This window comes from Anopheles marshallii, chromosome X (assembly GCF_943734725.1).
Source record: "Anopheles marshallii chromosome X, idAnoMarsDA_429_01, whole genome shotgun sequence".
Classification (NCBI taxonomy): domain Eukaryota; kingdom Metazoa; phylum Arthropoda; class Insecta; order Diptera; family Culicidae; genus Anopheles; species Anopheles marshallii.
The window spans coordinates 17,466,003-17,486,563 of NC_071325.1; the positions used below are offsets into that span (position 1 = coordinate 17,466,003).

Genomic DNA, 20,561 nt, shown 5'->3' on the forward strand with positions numbered 1-20,561 from the left:
TAGAGACAACGCGTCGTTGACACGGTCGACGGTCGTGTCTTGTAAGCAGCCGCATCAAACCGTTGCAAAGCAGATCGCACCATCAGCGATAATGATGCTATGGGCATCCAGGCAGCGCAGCGAGCTTAATAATCAGTTTGAACGTAGCAACCTCTTCTGACAAATCCGTGGCTTTTGGTGTTTGGTTAGGGATTTCAATTTAATGAACTTTAAAAAGACCCCAACTAAGCTAAACCTGTATTTTATATAATGATGAAAGTGAACCCAATCAATCGATAAAAAAGCAGAACCACAAAAATATGGGAATAACTTCAATAATTTAAAATACATTTCGTTATACTTCCAAAGGAGGCATAGGGTGCAGCAATACTACTAGCTTAACAAGTCAGCATTTAAGAAAACAATTCATACATTACATACTTCATTCACTGTTCGAAACTTAAATGGGTAAAGCGTATTCGCCGCGAACAACGCACAAGTATTTTACAACATTCAGATAGCTTTCAAACACTACCATTCAGTCAAATGACAATTTCCCAAACGTTATATAAGATATGAAATGAGGATACGAGCCAATGTCGTACTTCTGCTTCAATGTTTTTCCACAAATTTCAATGTGTTTGAAAATACGACAACGAAAATAGAGCATTCTAAATAGAACTACTTCACATAAGTTATAAGGGTTTGGATGTCGATAAGGCCCTACGAAAAACAGCAGATAGAATCAGATGCTTTTAGCCTACAACCTGCTTAAGGCACGGCAACAACAACATGACTTTCGTTACATACGAAACATTACAATCATAATACATTTTTTCTAACTAGCACTCTACTTTACATACATGACCTAACTGTACCTATTCGGGGATACGGATAGGGATAGGGATGCATTCATGCAATCACAAACATTAGTATCGCTTAAGATCCAATTCGATCCTATGTTGATAAAGTGAGACAGTGTTGTTCATCTTCAGAACGCTAGTTATGTGTTCTCTGTGTATCCTATCAATATATCTCCTGAAACAGCATTATCTGTATGTTGCTGATTCTCATCCATTTTAGTGTCAAACAATGGAAATTCATAAAAGGCAAATAATTTTAAACTCGATAACAGTAGATGGACGAGAGGACGATTTAATCAGCTTACTCACGAGTGATTTGCATGAAGTTAGTACTGCGTATTCTCCACAGATGATGCGATGTATCACATTCTCAAATCCTGCTTCCAGTTTTAAAGCACTCCTAAAATAATTTTAAACAATATAAATTACACGATCTTATTACTTGCATGTTAGAGCAAACATCTCTAATCAACAGCTTACCAAACAAGCATTCGCAGCATTCCTTGGCTTACTATAGCTTGTAATAAATTGGGTAAATATCATCGTTCCTTTGAATCGAAACTTTTTCCAACATACCTAAAATAACATAACATATTTGTGAATATAAAAATATATGCAATATACAACAGCATATAAGAGATGCGTATACGCGTCTTATCGATTGTGTTCCAAAGTTGCTGTGCTCGACTTTGTTACGACAACACTAATGTCAAACAAAATGACTGAAACAGTATCGACACCAAGTACCGAAAGCGTAATACTAAAATATGGCGTTCCAGAAATAATTTGTACCATCAAACGAACAGAATTTATTTCAAAATTGTTTACAGAACTTGATAATATCCTGAAAATAAAAAAAAAACTAAACTCTACTGCATATCACCATCAAACGGTAGGAGCACTAGAAAACTCTCTCAAAGCATTAGGAAATTTCTTAAGAATATACTGTAATGAAAATCCAACGGCATGGAAAAGTACAACAAAACCCTATACAGTTCTACAGGTTACACTCCATTCTATTCGTTATACGGGAAACTTTGTAACATGCCACCAATACCAAGAGAACAACGTTGTTTATGATATGGACGAATATGTAAAAGTTCTGCAAGCTGAACTAATCGTAGCACATCGAGAAGTTAGGGAGCAGTTTTTAAAAAATTATGAAATTACAAACACTATTATGACTATTATGACTATTATGAAACTATTAATAATTAACCGAAAAAAAATCCAAGCCGGAAAAAATGTTCTTTAGGGGGCCCAACCAGTAAAAACTTGATGAGAAATATTTGAAACCATACACTGTTCTACAAGACGACGATCCCAATGTCATTATTAAGATATGAGATAAATGGAAACCATACATAAAAATAGTGTGAAACCCTTTTTTGAAATTGCAATGTAATACAAATAAAGTATAGGTGTAGTACAAAAAAAATCGAATAGAAAGTATACATGAGTCAATAGGTACTCAACACCTGTAGTACTTGTAGTGTATAACTTCTTTTAAAAAATTAGATGCAACTATTAAAAAAAAAAAGTTAGAGCGTGTGATTCAGTCGATTCAACTATTCAGAGGATTCAGCGCCGCATGAATCACCGTTTATCGATCGAAATACGATCGGTGCTATCAACTGGTGGTGATCGGTTGCTAACCGTCGGAAAACGCCTACCACAACAGAAACGGAAATGCCCAGGTGTGCTGCATAGTTTAATTAAGAATTGTGATAGGGATTATCGCTTGAACCCAGAACGTAGTAAGACGTGTTGTTTGAAGCGTACACAAGAACAAAATATCATAACGGAATGGCTACATGTATCTTTTCACCTGTAGCTGTACCTGTACCTGTAGCATTTGAGTTGATTCACAAACCAAATGGATTTGGAAATATAAATAAATGTTGTAATTTTCAACAATAATTCATCCTAATCGGATCACGCGGCCAAAAGTTATTCAATTCTAAAGTTTTCGCCTACCCAGAATATTTTTTGGTTACCTGAGCTAGTGTTAATGTGTTCACACATGTTTAGAACGATTCGGAGCGCGACCAGAGCGCTTGTAGGACAGCCCATTGTCGCCTGTGTCTTTGACTTTAATCAGAAAGGCGCTTTAGAGATTTTCCGGAAATAAACATTATTTTCTAAGCACCCTACAACAAACTTAGCTTTGTAACTCACATAAACGGTCCAAACCTCAATATTCAAGTTATCAAGAGTCACCACGAAGCGTCCGATTACAACGCATGCATCTAGAGACAACGCGTCGTTGACACGGTCGACGGTCGTGTCTTGTAAGCAGCCGCATCAAACCGTTGCAAAGCAGATCGCACCATCAGCGATAATGATGCTATGGGCATCCAGGCAACGCAGCGAGCTTAATAATCAGTTTGAACGTAGCAACCTCTTCTGACAAATCCGTGGCCTTTGGTGTTTGGTTAGGGATTTCAATTTAATGAACTTTAAAAAGACCCCAACTAAGCTAAACCTGTATTTTATATAATGATGAAAGTGAACCCAATCAATCGATAAAAAAGCAGAACCACAAAAATATGGGAATAACTTCAATAATTTAAAATACATTTCGTTATACTTCCAAAGGAGGCATAGGGTGCAGCAATACTACTAGCTTAACAAGTCAGCATTTAAGAAAACAATTCATACATTGCATACTTCATTCACTGTTCGAAACTTAAATGGGTAAAGCGTATTCGCCGCGAACAACGCACAAGTATTTTACAACATTCAGATAGCTTTCAAACACTACCATTCAGTCAAATGACAATTTCCCAAACGTTATATAAGATATGAAATGAGGATACGAGCCAATGTCGTACTTCTGCTTCAATGTTTTTCCACAAATTTCAATGTGTTTGAAAATACGACAACGAAAATAGAGCATTCTAAATAGAACTACTTCACATAAGTTATAAGGGTTTGGATGTCGATAAGGCCCTACGAAAAACAGCAGATAGAATCAGATGCTTTTAGACTACAACCTGCTTAAGGCACGGCAACAACAACATGACTTTCGTTACATACGAAACATTACAATCATAATACATTTTTTCTAACTAGCACTCTTCTTTACATACATGACCTAACTGTACCTATTCGGGGATACGGATAGGGATAGGGATGCATACATGCAATCACATACATTAGTATCGCTTAACATCCAATTCGATCCTATGTTGATAAAGTGAGACAGTGTTGTTCATCTTCAGAACGCTAGTTATGTGTTCTCTGTGTATCCTATCAATCTATCTCCTGAAACAGCATTATCTGTATGTTGCTGATTCTCATCCATTTTAGTGTCAAACAATGGAAATTCATAAAAGGCAAATAATTTTAAACTCGATAACAGTAGATGGACGAGAGGACGATTTAATCAGCTTACTCACGAGTGATTTGCATGAAGTTAGTACTGCGTATTCTCCACAGATGATGCGATGTATCACATTCTCAAATCCTGCTTCCAGTTTTAAAGCACTCCTAAAATAATTTTAAACAATATAAATTACACGATCTTATTACTTGCATGTTAGAGCAAACATCTCTAATCAACAGCTTACCAAACAAGCATTCGCAGCATTCCTTGGCTTACTATAGCTTGTAATAAATTGGGTAAATATCATCGTTCCTTTGAATCGAAACTTTTTCCAACATACCTAAAATAACATAACATATTTGTGAATATAAAAATATATGCAATACACCCACAGAACAAACCTTTTAATTAAAGGTTTTCACAACATTTAATCTTCCCATTACTTGCACGTGTTCCATTATGATGACCTGTTAGTGTTAACCTATACAGCAGCGCTCAAGCGTGAGCGGGTTAGAGGACTCTTGCAGCAGGCCAAATCCGCGAAACGGTTATAGCGCCTGATAAGTAAGCAAGTAAGTCAGTGTTAACCCTAAAATAAAGTGTATTGAACATTGTTAAGTATTTTTCACTGATTGTACTATTGCAATCCGACTTTAGGTTCTCAGCAACACACAGTGACTATGGTTTGTACTTCTCTGGAAAAGAGTGTATTTCATTTAGACCCTCCATCTTCAACATAACTAATGAAGTTTCATTAATATGGACAACATGCGGATTCGCAGCAGATTACTGATTTTGAAGGCAGTTGACGGTTTGTAGATTATACTTTGATCCCTTCATATCATCGGTTGACTAAATCAAAGATCACGTGAATTCACAAAGAACAACCGTTATTAACAACAATAATATTTTGTGCAAAGTAGAACTTACGCCTTTTGATCGCCGTTTCCAATGCATTCCACACACGTTCATCTGGACCAAACCAAACTGCTAAATTGTTCTCGTGTGAAGGCTGAATTTAACAGCACCATATATATATATATATATATATATATATATATATATATATATATATATATATATATATATATATATATATATATATATATATATATATATATATATATATATACATTTATATATATATATATATATATATATATATATATATATATATATATATATATATATATATATATATATATATATATATATATATATATATATATATATATATATATATATATATATATATATATATATATATATATATATATATATATATATATATATATATATATATATATATATATATATATATATATATATAATATACTCGTTGAAACACTCGTCTGCAATTGAGTACGGCCGCCGCAGGAATCTGTTCGTATACATTTTGCTCCACTCACAGTCGTTCAATCCAACTGCCGCATTTAACTGCATCATCGAAACTCGAGAGCCACGGAACGAATAAGGAGTGCAGCATAAACAAATGAAGAGTTTATGCTTGCCAAGCACTGTATATAGCACTGTACCAATATATAATGAGACCACTTGCGCTTCACAGTTTTTTTTTTTTTCAAAGATAAGCATTCATTTTCCATTTCTTATGTATTCTGGAACATTTTATTCAAAATTATTATTGTAAATTCAAAAAATTACTGCATTTTGCAAATATTTATTCTTAGTAATCACAATGATATAAACTAAGAAAAAGTTATTTATCTAACACATAAGCCATAGAATAAATTGTGAAGCAAACAGATTAACCATGCGGTAAACTCACAGTCGACACATCAACAACTAACACCTCATCAATACACGAATTCTCACTGTGCATAGCTACACCCGAAAAAAAAAATGCAATGACCAAGGTATTATCGTTTTACAGAAAGAAAATATTCATGATTTACAAACAATGCTCCTCCTAATTCGAAACCAATTGTTGGTGGCTTCTATTGTTGGCCATAATTGCATGGTAACGCCTAAACCTGTAATTAAGACCATTTATTGTTTTCTATGAAGAAGGCGGTATCGTGTAGTACATTAAATATAAATTAACAAGGTAATTTTAATTAACTAATAAAAGAATATTACATTATTGATGTTTTCATCAATAACCATCTAAAATACAAACAGTAACGTTTGTGCACAGAAATGGAAACAAATGTGTTAATGAAAATTACGAAACAATTTTTTTAATTACCTTGATAGAACGTTGTAAAACACAATCTTTGTTTAGTTTTTTTTTGTTTGTTTGTCATCATACAAATGATTGCCCAGTCATTCGGCCTTAAACTTGCAAGGAAATTATAATCATATTCTTATTTTTCTTCGGTTAATTATGGACGTAATGTATGCTTGAAATATGATTTGGTGCTTTTAGAAAGCTTATAAGTAACAACCATGACTGTGTGTCAATTTGGTTCATATCAACTAAACATACATTTAATCTTACAAAACACCTCCAAAACTATTACTCCACAAAAGATTTTGATTCGTGATAACCATTGTGTACGCACTATCGTAATTCCAATAGACGCCATTTTCACCGTGATGCATAAAATGTAAAGGTACATTACAAATGCCTTGAACATGCAGTCCTACCCATGGAATAGTGTGGCATTCATTGACCAATTTGGTTAAACGCATAATGCTGCGATTAACTTCCTCCGCCGTTATGAGTCCATTTCGATGAAAGATCGATACGGTATTTGGTTTCAGTTGAGGCTTATCCATCATGTAGCTACTCACATATTCAATCGGCGTTGTCGTGCAATCCAGCGCAAGCATTCCGATGTACTCCAGTAATTCGTCGTTTGTGCATGAAGTTTTTCCAGTTTCATCCGAAGAAAGGTTGTTCACTCTCATCATAGGTATTGATTCATCAAACCTTTGCGTCTTTTTACAGCCTGCAGCTACATTCTCAACATTCAATTGACAAATATCATGTAAATATTTTGCAATCGAACTCCCACTCACGGTAACATCCATATCGGTGTTGGATTTGCTGCATTCATTGTCTGGAGGAATCCATCGTAACGTTATATCAAACGTTACCATTGTGTCTTTTATCTGTTGTCTAGCATTTGCCGATTTCAAATCGATCTTAATTACTTTGGGAAGATATAAAAGTTAGAATAGGAAAATAGTTCACACAAAATTAATTTCTAATACAAAATAAAAACATTAAGCCTAAATCCTTCATCACTGCTTCTTATTTTACCTAACTATCTAGCATCAGCCTTATTAATTCATCCGGCCCGGTAGAAAATTTAAAGGCCTTGCAAACACAAGATCTCGTCCCCAGGACACCAAAAAGGTAAATATGTGAATGAACATTCACAACAAATGTGTTAATTTGTTATCGTAACAAATCACTTTTTAACAAAGTTATTTTGATCGTCTTTTTTTAAATCAATTGATTCTTGGTCGACCTTAAAACTTCTTCAGTTTGCTTTCTCGCGAAGTCCAGAATACGATTCAACGATATTCGAATCATTCGTTAACGAATCAGTTGTGCTTTTAAAGTGATTCAAAGCACATATGAACACATAATCTTCTTCTGTATTACCTTCTTACGACGACTTAAATACGACTGCAAGCAACGTTTTTGATATCCTAACGGTTATAAGTCGACGTGCGAAAAGTAAGCACAGGCAGTACCCGAGGAACGCAGTTCCTCTTATACACGGATTCAGACATACGCAGTTTCTTTGGAAATTTGACAGCTTAGTTCATTTATAGCACAAAATCTAAACAAGAAGATGACAAATTAGTCAAAAATATCTTCTCTTGTGATATAAAATATTTTTTTTTTAATATGATTTAACATATTCTTCCAAAAATTCGCTTGATTTGCTGAATAAAATAAGGCCAGAGAAGTGACTCCCTTTATGTCACCGGTCCATAGCACAACTACAACAATAGACCTGCAACAAAATCGATAGCCCAGCATAACATCACAAACAGTCACAACAACCAATATCCACCAACCGACCAACCAACCAGAATCAGCATCACCAGAAACGAGTCCATCACCGCCACCATAATCGCCACCACCACCATAATCGCCACCACCACCAATGCCTCAACCCGCAATACCACCACTAAATCCGCATCAATAGCCACTACTTCACATCACCATCCGCCACTACAAACCATAGTTATAAGTTAGTTTATAAGACAACCGAGCAAGCCCGGGATAAGGCTCATAACTGGGAGGAAATGCCCGTAGCTGTTTAATTTCGGCAAACTTTGTCGACCATACGGCCTTTGGCCGTCATAATGGAAATAAATAAAAAAAAATAAGAAGATATTTTTGACTAATTTGTCATCTTCTTGTTTGAACTTGCTTTGAACTTTGAAATATGCACGATTTTCACCCTGGATTCGACTTATGCGGATATTCGATATATGCGGATTTTTACCGGGTTACAGCAGTCTTCTATAACAGCGTGTCTCGGGGACTGTATAAACATTCCAAAAAAAGCACTGCCGGGTAGATAACAGTTTTCATTCTATGAAGACAGCAAGACAGTCTTTACCAGCAAAACCGATACTGCTCGGTTAATGTAAAATTACATTTGTACTATGGTTTAATGATATCATCTGAAAAACTCATTTGAGGTACCGGCCCTGGCCTAACCTCTCTTCTTACCTTTGTATTTTCTAATTGTATCATTGTCATGGCTTATCATTTATACCTTGTATGGGTACCATACCATGTATCCTCACCCGTACATTAATATCTGCGCAATATTGCTAAGCAAGTACGTAAAATTTTTCTTGTATTCCATAATGATACGCAAATGAGAATAAATAAATAAAGCCTTACCACATTTATCTCGATTTTGCGACCATACATTGATATTAAAATTGCCCTGTAACTTCTCTGCCGTTTCACGATGTAAACTTATAATCAATGCACCGCAAGGCATAATTGCCAAACAATCTTCAGATTCCATTTTCGCATATGTGCTAACCGCATATAGCGTTCCTTAAAAATAAACAATTAAGCAGTTAAGTACATTAAACAGTAGAATAGATACGTTGCAATGTAGGGCATAATTCACCTCGCTTAACAAATGCTTCCACGAATTCCTTTTTTAGCATCTCCATCACGGGAAAGTGCCTGACACGGTAAAGTTTACAGCAACCAACATCAAAATCCGCTTCCAAACCAAGCAAACATTGTGGTTCATTGGCAGGAATCACCACTGAAACCTTGATATATGTTCATTAGAATAAGCTTTAGAACATTTTCAATCCAACTTACCATGCGCTTCAGTGGATGTGCTTCGTTATACTTTCGAATTTTGTTCATCTTTTTCATCTTACTCCAGCAAGGACTAACAATCCGCTCGACCGAGCATGTTGGAATAGGAAACTTCCACAATTCCGGGCACAACATTCTACAGTTATTCGAAAACCTAGTCTGCTGTGACGCACTGTATTATTTTTATAAAACTGCCTAGATAGATTGTTTACGCTTAACGCTTTAATAAGTAATCGAAACCTCGTGCAGGTGCTTGTAGGTTATTTGTTCTGGCTTGATCACATACGCCGGTGATGCACCGAAATGTGGTATGCTTCAAATAAGTTAGTGTGCGTGCAATCTTGTTTGATAGGTTAAGATATTTGGTTATGTTTATATATTGTACTTGAAGGTTTTGACATTTCGTGCCTCTTTGAATTGAATTTAAAATCAACGAGTGTTTAAATATTTTTCATATTGATATTACATTGTTGTATCCATACTAAAACAGTTTTAATATCTCCTGATGGATAATTGTACCATATTATTTCTAACGCGACGTCATTTAAACTAAGCAATTCTTAAATGTTTTGTCTTCTATTACCCCCAGTACTGTTTAATTCTTTAAAAAAAAACCTAAAATTATCAGCACATTCCATTATGTAATTGATGGGAATAGATCTGAAGTATGATACATATAATGTGTGAATAAAATTGTATTTTTTACAACATACTTAATCAGGATAATGACTATTGATCAGCTACAATGTTTTATTGAACGCTTTCTCTGCCATCAACTGGCGAACCTATTAAGAAATTGGCTCAGTTTAGTGTGGTAACATAAAATCATGTTTCTTTCATTTTTGCTTTCTTTCTTTGGTTTCCAAACATTCCCATACACTACATTACACTTGCTGACATACAGCTATCAAGCACGTGCATGATCTAAAACATTGACACGGTGGGGGGAATTACCGGTCATATACATTACAGTGAATCGTCCTATCCACAAAACAAAAAACAAACGAGTTCTTGAATGTTTCGACAACTTCCAACAGATTAGCATACAAAAGTGTTTGTCATTTATAGCCCCAATGGATAGTCACATCGCCCTTCGTCGTGTGTGCGTGTACATGGATATTGTAACCCTTACGAATTCTTCAACACCAAGTAAATCCAAACGTGAGCACGAACTCGTATGCAATTTGTAATAGCAAAGAATATATTTTCTCATAGTACCCATGGATAAGAAAAGAAAGCGTTTAAAGAGATGTACATATTGTTGGAAGTCACACATTATTCTGTAAAATGCCTCGTTCTCATGTGCGTAAGATAAGGCACACACGCATACGAGAATGGACTGTACTCTGTCCATGAAATGCCCTATTTCGTTAAATCATCATTCTGAGCAAGACTGTATTCGAAGAAACATTTACATTAACTTATTTATAGTCATACGTCAAAATCAAATTTCTCAATTTATCGATAGTAAAGGCAACAAACAAACAAACAATTACTAACAGAAATAAATAATTGATTTAGAATTCGTTTTTCTTTATAATAGGTAGGTGTATTCTTCCATTATTCGTACGACTCAAAATGTATTGGCTCTTGATACAAACAATATTCTTGAAAGCACCCTAGAGCTGGAGCCAGCTTACGCAGCAGTCACGAGATCGAAAAGGAAATAGAAAGAGATACTGCATGTTATTGCGGCTGTCCACAGGACCATCTTTCTTACATTTTCATAACCCTTTGTTCCTTGTGTAATGCCAGCCACCACATTCCTATTCTCAGGCACATGCCTACAATTACGCAGATGGAGAAAAGTATCTTATTATTCGTCGTGATTGTTATCAAACGCCAGAACGACTGACGAATTATGCATCGAACAGTCATGAGAATGCGATGGAAGTGGCGGAACGATGTTATATGCCCGGAAGGCTGATGGCTGATGTGGCTATCAAAAAAAATCCTATTACGCTCTTTCCTATCATATGTCTGGAACTCTCTTTTCCTTTCTCTTTTCTGTTGCTGGAAGTGATGGGGTGATAGTGTCGCGTCCCTAACTGAATATTAGTGAAACATATATAAAGCTGTAAAAAATGCTGTGAATGTAACTGATGTATATTAAAGAGAAAAAAAAAGTCGCTACCGCAAGCGCCGCTTTAGCATTATACAGGAATGGTGGTATCTGCTGTCTGCTGCTGATGGTGCTAGCTTCGTAAATTGCTGATGCAGCTAAGCTCGACATAATCGAGCACGACGCCGGTAACGATGCGGGGCCGGGAACAGTGCCATACCGCGGTGCTTAGAAGCACTTTCGGTGCACGATGGATGGGCCAGATTCATCATACTCCTGCTTGGAGATCCACATTTGCTGGAATGTGGATAGCGAAGCAAGGATCGAACCACCGATCCATACAGAGTATTTGCGCTCCGGAGGAGCAATGATCTTGATTTTCATTGTAGAAGGTGCCAAGGCCGTAATTTCCTTCTGCATGCGGTCGGCAATTCCTGGGTACATCGTAGTACCTCCCGACAACACCGTGTTGGCGTAAAGATCCTTACGGATATCCACATCGCACTTCATGATGGAATTGTAAGTTGTCTCGTGGATTCCGCACGCCTCCATACCCAGGAACGATGGTTGGAACAATGCCTCTGGGCAACGGAATCGCTCGTTGCCAATGGTTATGACTTGTCCGTCCGGGAGCTCGTAGCTCTTCTCCAACGAACTCGACGAAGCAGCTGTGGCCATTTCCTGCTCGAAGTCCAATGCCACGTAGCACAGCTTTTCCTTTATGTCACGAACAATTTCTCGCTCGGCTGTTGTCGTGAACGAGTAGCCACGCTCTGTCAGGATCTTCATCAGGTAGTCCGTGAGATCACGACCAGCCAGATCAAGACGAAGGATGGCATGGGGCAAAGCATAACCTTCATATATCGGCACGGTATGCGACACACCGTCACCGGAGTCCAGCACAATACCGGTGGTACGACCGGAGGCATACAGCGACAGGACGGCCTGAATGGCAACATACATCGCCGGTGTGTTGAAGGTTTCGAACATGATCTGTGTCATTTTCTCTCGGTTCGCCTTTGGGTTCAGTGGGGCTTCCGTAAGTAGCACCGGGTGTTCCTCTGGGGCCACACGCAGCTCGTTATAAAAAGTGTGATGCCAGATCTTCTCCATGTCATCCCAGTTTGTGACAATTCCATGTTCGATCGGATATTTCAGCGTTAGAATACCACGCTTGCTCTGCGCCTCATCACCAACGTACGAATCCTTCTGGCCCATACCGACCATCACGCCCTGATGACGGGGACGTCCGACGATGGACGGGAAGACGGCACGTGGTGCATCATCCCCAGCGAAACCGGCCTTGCACATACCGGATCCATTGTCCACAACTAGCGCAGCAACCTCTTCGTCGCACATCTTGGCTGTAAAAAGTGAAAAAAAAAAAAACATATGAAAAACCATAACGCACAAGAATTTACGTTCACGTATTTCAGAAACATTAACGATAACAATATCACAACACAATATACTATTATATCAGATGCATAAATTTAAATAACACCAATTTATATACACTGGATTTTTCACGCAAAAATATTGTAACAGGTCTGTGGTAAGAAAGTTACTCTGCCTTCGGAGATGTAATTTGGTTCCTTCAAATGAAATTTGCTTCTCCTTTGGAAGTGAGAAAATGTGCTATCTTTATACAACCGCAAAAATGGCTATTAACATACACATCCATAAGTATGAAGACACAAACGAATGCAATAGGGGCGTCTAAATCTAATGTTTAATTAAAATTTAAGCAAATAAATGAATTCATATTATCATTTGTTTGTTACACAATGATTGATGATTAAATCTATTAATCATAAAAAAGGAAAAATTATAACCGAATATCGTCTCGTTGAAATCTTTTGATTTCCAACAGAAAACGAACACTACGTATAGCACACAACCATAAAGCTGATAAAAATATATCAAAAAGCTAAATAGAATTCTAGCAGACGCTTAGACGCTAATAATTAAAATGAAGCATCTTCAATCCGGGTCCTCCGCCACGTATACGCCATTTTCTTTCCTTCCCTTAAGAAGTATACGGCAACGCCCTGGAATGATTCACACTTCGGGATATTAAAAAAAAGCATAGAGCAAACAGAGGTTTAGTCAGTTGATCGGAGAAAATCTTCTTTTAGAGACGCCAGAGTAGTTTTCCGGCCGACACAAGTAAGCTAAAGCGGATTACCACCACCGAAAAACCTAACCTAGCAATCAACGATCTCCACCTACTGCATTCTTGAGTGAGGACCAATGCATAAAGCCAGCCCACATAAGCCAAACGGAACCATTGACACTCGGGGTAAGGCGTACAAGAAAAAAAAAAACGACGATTCTAACGGCTGAATCAGTAGAGTTGTAGCCCACGCTGTCTTCACAGGTCCCCAAGGTTGACCATATCGGACCATTTTATGCAAATGCGCACACCCTACAGACTCACAGACACACCATACACTCACACACGCACATACACGCTTACAGCCCTTAAGTGCAGAAGTAGCCTTATATCCCAAAAGATATGGGAAACGCGCTAGGCAGGGCAATGTCGGCAAAAAACAGTGAATTTATTTTTTTCTCCGATTCCGAAATTGATAGTTAGATTGATAGATGAATATTTGGCGTCCCCGTAGAACGCCAGAGTTCGGATTGCAACTCCCACACCACGCGCTTGGGCGTCAGGTCCACATAGCGCATAGCGAAAAAGAACGCTTTTCTGGGTTGAAGAAAATGGACTCCCGTATTCCAACTAGATCAGCTTTCCGAACCACCAAACTACCTGTGTACCCTGATGAAATTTTTGCACAAGAGATGGAAAATGGCTGCCCTGGCTTAGAATATACAACACGATGTACGCAAAAATCCTACAAAGCCCTTCTTAAAATATTTTTCCGTCGAAATCTCGTTGAACAATTCGGAACTCCACTTGTATAAGTTTCAACAATCTAGTTATGAGTTAAAAAGGCATTTTCTGTTAAACTACCTTTTTTGCTTTTGTTCTTCAGACACAAAAAAAATCACTCTTCTAGTTGAGCACACTGAGCACAGTTCACTTCAGCAAGCCGGTTACCGCACTGGTTGACGTCTAGGCACAGAATGTCCACGCGTCAAGCGGAGCTTTCATATTTGGCTCGACTGCCGCATTGACTCCAGTTTGGATGCGGCACAAACGAGAGTGAGAGACATGCGAGAGTGGGAGAGAGCGAACCTACAGAAAACTCGCTCTTCCGCGCTTCATTTGATTTCTCGCTCTGCCCGCCAATTCCTCTTTTATAGTACGTATTCCGTTTAGCTAAATAAACATGGCTTTTACAACATACAAGTACAATTAATGATTATCAACAAAGCTCATCATATTCGAAAGCCAAATTGTATCATCTTTACGAAATATTCACCATTTTTCTTCAGTATTATCAACGTTAACAATGTCCATTTAAAAAAAACGCTAAACCGTTGAAAGAAAATTTGAACAGAGCGTACGAGAAAACGAGAGAGCTTTAGGCTTCGGCGATAAAAATTTCGCTCTCACTTCGCCACTCAAATGACGCCGCGCTCTCGGCGAACCGACCAATAGCGTTAACATGACCATATATGGATATGTTTGAAAAATGCGTTATTCCAGCCACCAAGCCAAAACCGTTGACGAGACCGGTGTAAAGGCTACCTCTCCCTTCTACACTCTTGCACTTCACAAAAACCCGTAGTTTCTCTCATAAGTGCACTCACTCTATCACCCATGCAAACTCGTCCGTTTGTGCTTAGCAAAGCTCGGCCGTTTCTAACCCGCACCAATATATGTTTCAAAAAGCCGGCAACGAACAACCTTTTCTACCCCCCTTTTCGCCAATTTCCGCACTTCTTTTGCGCACACACCAGCATGTCCCAGCTTAATTTATCAGTGGAAGGCCGCAGCCATGATTCACATTACTATAATGCTTGCATTTTTTTCGTTTTGTTGCTTCCTCTCCGCTTTCTTCTACGTGCACCATACCCATTATAATGGTACCAATGCCTTCCATACGCGCTTCAATTCGCTCTATCGTGAACTTGAAAATACTCAATCTGCTCGCCCGGCACTGGAACATGTGGCGGCCTGGGACTGGTTGCAATAATTCTTGGAATTGTCAACAACAATCAGCGACAAAATGCAAAGCTACAAAAAATAATGTTTTTTGTGTTAAAATCATACTACCCACCGTACGCTGGCCTTCCGCAATTTTTTTTATGCTGAATTCGAATGGCGTTTTGGAAGCTATTTTCGGTTTCTTCGAGTTTTCGTTTGTTCGTGTTACAATTATCGACGGTTTCAGTTTGCTCTTCGTCATTCTCAGCATCATTCTTCTCCGCGTCACTTTCACGACCATCATCTTCAACAACATCATGATGGGTGCTAACCGATAGCACATCTTCCCTTACGTTGGCTTCCGCTTGAAATTGGAAAGGAAAGATGTGAGGAAGATACGAAGGCCAACCGGTTTTTGAGGTTAGCGAAAGATTGCTGTCACCCGCCGCCTGGTAGCATTACTTCGAAAAAATTGGTACAAACCCTCATAAAAAAGGTACAAACAGTGTTAGAGAAGGAACAGAACAACGTTCGAAAATGATTTCTCCTGCCACGCACAATGAAACGATGATGGCGGTGTGAATGAAACGGCGATGTGCAAAAAACGATGACGTCATCTTGCAGGGGGAATTCGAAACGGTGAGGAAGGAAAGGGGTGGAGGAAGTTCTTAGCATCGATGACGTGGTTCGCACAATGAAATGACGCTATCTACAGGGGCAAATCAAAGCGGTAGCGCTAGCGCTACTGCTCTTTGGATAGGGGTAAGGTTTTTTTTCGGTCCTCTCCTCTCCTCTATCCTCCTAAAAGACCTCTATCACGGTCTTTTTGATTTCTGCTCCCACTTGTGGCATTGAATTGAGCGGCGTTTTCAGTACACGGAACATAAAGTGAAGAAAGTGTAATGTAGGGCCCATTTTTACAGAATGGAACTTGCCAAAAGTAGCGCCGGCACTGGGGCTAAACAGTCCTCAATCCTGGCCACAGGAATTTAATTATACTGACTTTCTTTTCGCATTTTTATAACGGTCGTTACGGTTATCTGCGTGTATTCGGGAAAAGTTTGTGTATCAATGTTAGTTTTCACGATTTCACCGTTTCCGGACATGGCTTGTACCGAATCTTCACTGACGCCTTCACGAGATGTACTCTTTCACTACTAATTGCCAACTGACATGGGATAAAAGACACTGGTAGCGTTGAAAATTTTTCCTTTGTGTACTATGATTGCAAAATCGTCAACCTGCTTTCTGCACGGTGCAATATTTGTTGATTTTGAAATTAATTATTATTATTTTTGCTGGTAATTCTAAACAAATATAATAAATAGAGCATTGCGGTTAATAGCATTCAAGTCCCCGGCCGGTGGACGATTGGAGCTAGGCCAAAACATCTTTGATTTCTCCTCTCGCAGGAGAAAACAAATTCCGTTAAAAGCCGGTTTTTGTTGTTCGGCTCCATTGATTTTCATTGTTTTACACGTTTCTGTTTTCGCTTTGCGTTACCCTCCCGTTACGCACGGATGCGTTCTGGGAGATGGTAAATTTGAAAGAGGAAAGTCTGGCCACAGGGGCACAAACGTACACCGGACAGGGGCTTCCAATTTTACCATTCACCTGATAAGGAATTAAACCGGAAAGAGAAAGATTTAATGAAATTCCTAATGGTGCCGAACGTAGACAGACGGTTCGTGAGAAATTTTCTGACGAATGGCACTGCTTGGTCACATTCCAGCCTTCGTTTCAGTGTAGAATCATTGCAACAGCCAAACATCCTCTTTCATTACAACTGCATATTGAATGGGGCTTTTCGCGAATGATTTGACGTAACTTTAATTGAACATAGAAACTATTTGTACACGCTGGGGTTCAACGACAATGCATCTTGTTCTTATATGGCGCGGGGGTATTATACATAGACAACTTGAGAATCGGGGCCTTTAGACATTAGGTGTCCGAACATGAGGATTTAAAATATCACGCCATAGTCCATTGTAGTTTCACGAGATGTGCAGTCCACATCTGTTAACATCTGTAACCACAAACACACGCAAAAATCCAGGAATGATTGAAGAATGTTCGTTATGCTTTTTGCGTAACAAACGGTAGCAAACTGGAACAACTGCAGTACATTATGTCCGATAATTGGTTTGATTGGTGATGTTTACGATACGTTTTGCTCCTGGAATGTTGTAGATTTACTCGAAAGAACTCCTTTCGTTTAAGGTTCTTTCCTTGCGCTTTAGTTAATTTTATCACCGTTCACCAAAACATGTGCAGCGATGGGGTGTTTTTTTTTAACATTCAACCAACGTACTATTTCTACCATCCAAATGGGAGGAGGAAACTCCCTATTAGCGCAGAACAGGACCTATACACAATTAGTCCTTTTAGGCATGATCTAAAATACCCAGCAGCAGTACTGCACGGTTATCTCGGCTGTTTTGGTTTGATTGGGCGTGTAGCTGAACATTTGTAGCTGTAGCTGCTGATATTGATGACATAGTCGCCACACCGTATACACTTTGTTCGTTAAACGTAAACGTCCTTTAATCGCGCTTTTATCCGTCCAATGGAGCAGAGTTAGTGTTTTCATCCATGCTTTGATGCATGGATGATTTTTTGTTGTGACGAAACGCATTAACTCAAACCAAATTAAAGATGCACATAACAACAATGTTCCAAGACACGGAAAAGAAGCGCTGGCGTATCACTTTTTCAACAAAACGTTCAAATATCCCACTTGTTCCGCTCAATTGTTCAAACTCCCCCTAACCAATGATTGTTGTATAAATGAGACTACTTACATTTGGTTTAAACACGAAAAACTGCTAAAATTAATCAATAAATTATTCTCGGACACTCTCTGTCTGCCACACGTAGTTTACAAGCACTTGATGTGATACACAATTAAAGACACGGACAAAAATCGGGTCTCCTAGAATTGTTATCACTCGCGGTTTGTTGCCGTATTTGCTATTACTTCACTTAAAACCGTTTTCTTTTTTATCAGTAGCTTTTGTTTGTGTTTTCCTTGCGTTGTGCGTTGGGTAGGAATAAAGGATATCGGTTTTGTTTTGTTTACGTTTTATCGTTTAGCAACTCTGGGCACGTCCTGACCGAATGACTACACAAACTGAAATGGTACGATTATTGAACAGCCGGCGGATTTTAAATAGTAGCACCGGCCCGGCCCCAAACCGCGCTGGATCGACCGATCGAGAGCATGGCGAGCGACGCGTAGCGCTTCGTTTTTGACCATATATGGTATTCGATGGAAGTACGGGAGACTAGCACACGCACACAGTCATCGGGTTTGCCTCCGTTGCCGATCGAAGTCGGAAGTACGGAAGAGCGGATACGCAGCGTTTGTCGGTTCCTGCAAACCTACAAGAGAGTGGTGACGGTTGATGGGGGAAGCGGGTTGCTGTGGGAAGAGTTTGATGGGGAGCCAAGACGGTGCGCGGTGACATGCATCGCGCTTGTCCTTCTCACGATTCAAACTATTGAGCGGTAGAGCGAGACCAGGAGAGCGAGAATACAATGAGAGCGCATTTGCTTTGCGTGGGGCAAAGCCGCTTGGGTGAAGGTTTGGGGCAATGCTGTAGGCGCGGAATGTTGACTCACCGGTAGACTGGTCGCGCCCGGTCGTTTATGAGATGCTGCATTTGAGATCCGCAGAGGACGGCAAAACCAGCAGAGGAAAGTTTGGTCGAGTGCTTTTCCTTAGGCTGGGGTCGTGTGAGTTAAATTCGCTTTTTCCCTATATTATCTACATGTGAATAATCGTCGTTTCACCAAAGCTCAAATGCGCATCCGCTCTCACTCTCTGATACATGCTTATACACACTCTTTTTCATCTTTCTGGCTACACAAACAGCTTCCAATGTCCAGTGCTGGTTTTTACTTCGACAACTTGAGGTATGACCCCTTACTTAGGCTTGACTTTTTTCCCTGAAGTTTACTTGAATACCCACTAGATTGATCGTATGTGATCCTCGCTGGTCCGATCTTCGAACCGAGTTTTGAGTAAATCTTTTTTATGCGTAGTTGCGTAGTCCTTAAAAGTTGTAGACATGCTATCGCATCGTCTAACAGTAACAATTTTTCAGAAATTTTGGCGACCTACGATGACTCATGATAACAGTGCAACATGCTAGCTCAAAGGCACAACAACTTCACCAACCAGTGAATTTGATGCCAATTGACGCCTAATCGACTGATGACGAATGGGCTTGCACTATTCCTAATGGACATTTAACTGAAAAAATGCATGATTTTTACACATTATAGTTTCATTCGCAAATTTATGTGTGAAACTGGAAATCGGATTTCGGTTCCATTCTAGTCATATAATACATTTTTTTCGCTATGACTAACATCCGACTATGACAAATCTATTTGGCAGTCATTCTGGCATCCTTAGAATGCTTACCCCTGAACTAACTTACGTGATGCTTCTCAGAATTTCTTTGTCATATCGTAGATGCAAATGCTACGTTAGACAACGACACTGACATCATAACGTCGAAGTGGGTGAATGCGAGACGCAACACTTTACTGAACATGGATGGACAGACTTCCACGATCGTAGCGTTCCAGTGTTAGAGACGCATAGCAGACACATATGATAGTATAGCCATTATTGAATATTATTTATTTTCTTGTTACTTTACTCCTGTTATTTTACTGTTGCTGTACTACCAGCTGCATAAAATGTCTTGCGAATATTTGTTAATTTTTTGTTAAAATATGTAATTTTTTATGTTTGCTAAATTTTTGGTTGTTTTTAAAATTTATTGTTGGTGTGTTATAAAGATCAGAATTATTATTTGAAAGTTCTATGTCCTCTATAACATGGCTCTCCATACTTTTCAGCCCGCGGGCCGTAGTTTGGATACCCCTGCTTTATAACAATAACGACGTTATTGTTGACATGTCAATCCTAATCCATCGTCAGAATTTCACTAAAACATATAACGATATGAAAGAAC

General features: G+C 38.7%; 2 protein-coding genes across 2 annotated transcripts; both read right to left on the reverse strand.

Annotated features, from left to right (window-relative positions):
• Positions 1-6,624: 6,624 nt before the first annotated feature.
• On the reverse strand, positions 6,625-9,583 carry LOC128710996 (ribonuclease P protein subunit p40-like). Its single transcript, XM_053805866.1, has 4 exons — positions 9,449-9,583; positions 9,246-9,396; positions 9,008-9,169; positions 6,625-7,286 (listed from the first exon to the last, which is right to left on the reverse strand). Exons 1-4 carry the CDS (start codon positions 9,581-9,583, stop codon positions 6,625-6,627), a joined length of 1,110 nt encoding a protein of 369 aa, XP_053661841.1.
• A 2,155-nt stretch (positions 9,584-11,738) lies between these two features.
• LOC128709853 (actin-5C) lies at positions 11,739-12,872 on the reverse strand. The gene has a single exon (XM_053804881.1). The coding sequence runs from the start codon at positions 12,867-12,869 to the stop codon at positions 11,739-11,741; it is 1,131 nt and encodes a 376-aa protein (XP_053660856.1). The 5' UTR covers positions 12,870-12,872.
• Positions 12,873-20,561: the final 7,689 nt, after the last annotated feature.

What these genes read in the sequence shown, in the direction of transcription:
- LOC128710996 (XM_053805866.1), bottom strand. Translation starts at nt 9,583, where the DNA reads ATGTTGTGCCCGGAATTGTGGAAGTTTCCTATTCCAACATGCTCGGTC. An exon ending in CACATCCACTGAAGCGCATG is followed by an intron (nt 9,397 to 9,448) that starts GTAAGTTGGATT and finishes ACATATATCAAG; the next exon opens with GTTTCAGTGGTGATTCCTGC. An exon ending in GGAAGCATTTGTTAAGCGAG is followed by an intron (nt 9,170 to 9,245) that starts GTGAATTATGCC and finishes TTTATTTTTAAG; the next exon opens with GAACGCTATATGCGGTTAGC.
- LOC128709853 (XM_053804881.1), bottom strand. Translation starts at nt 12,869, where the DNA reads ATGTGCGACGAAGAGGTTGCTGCGCTAGTTGTGGACAATGGATCCGGT.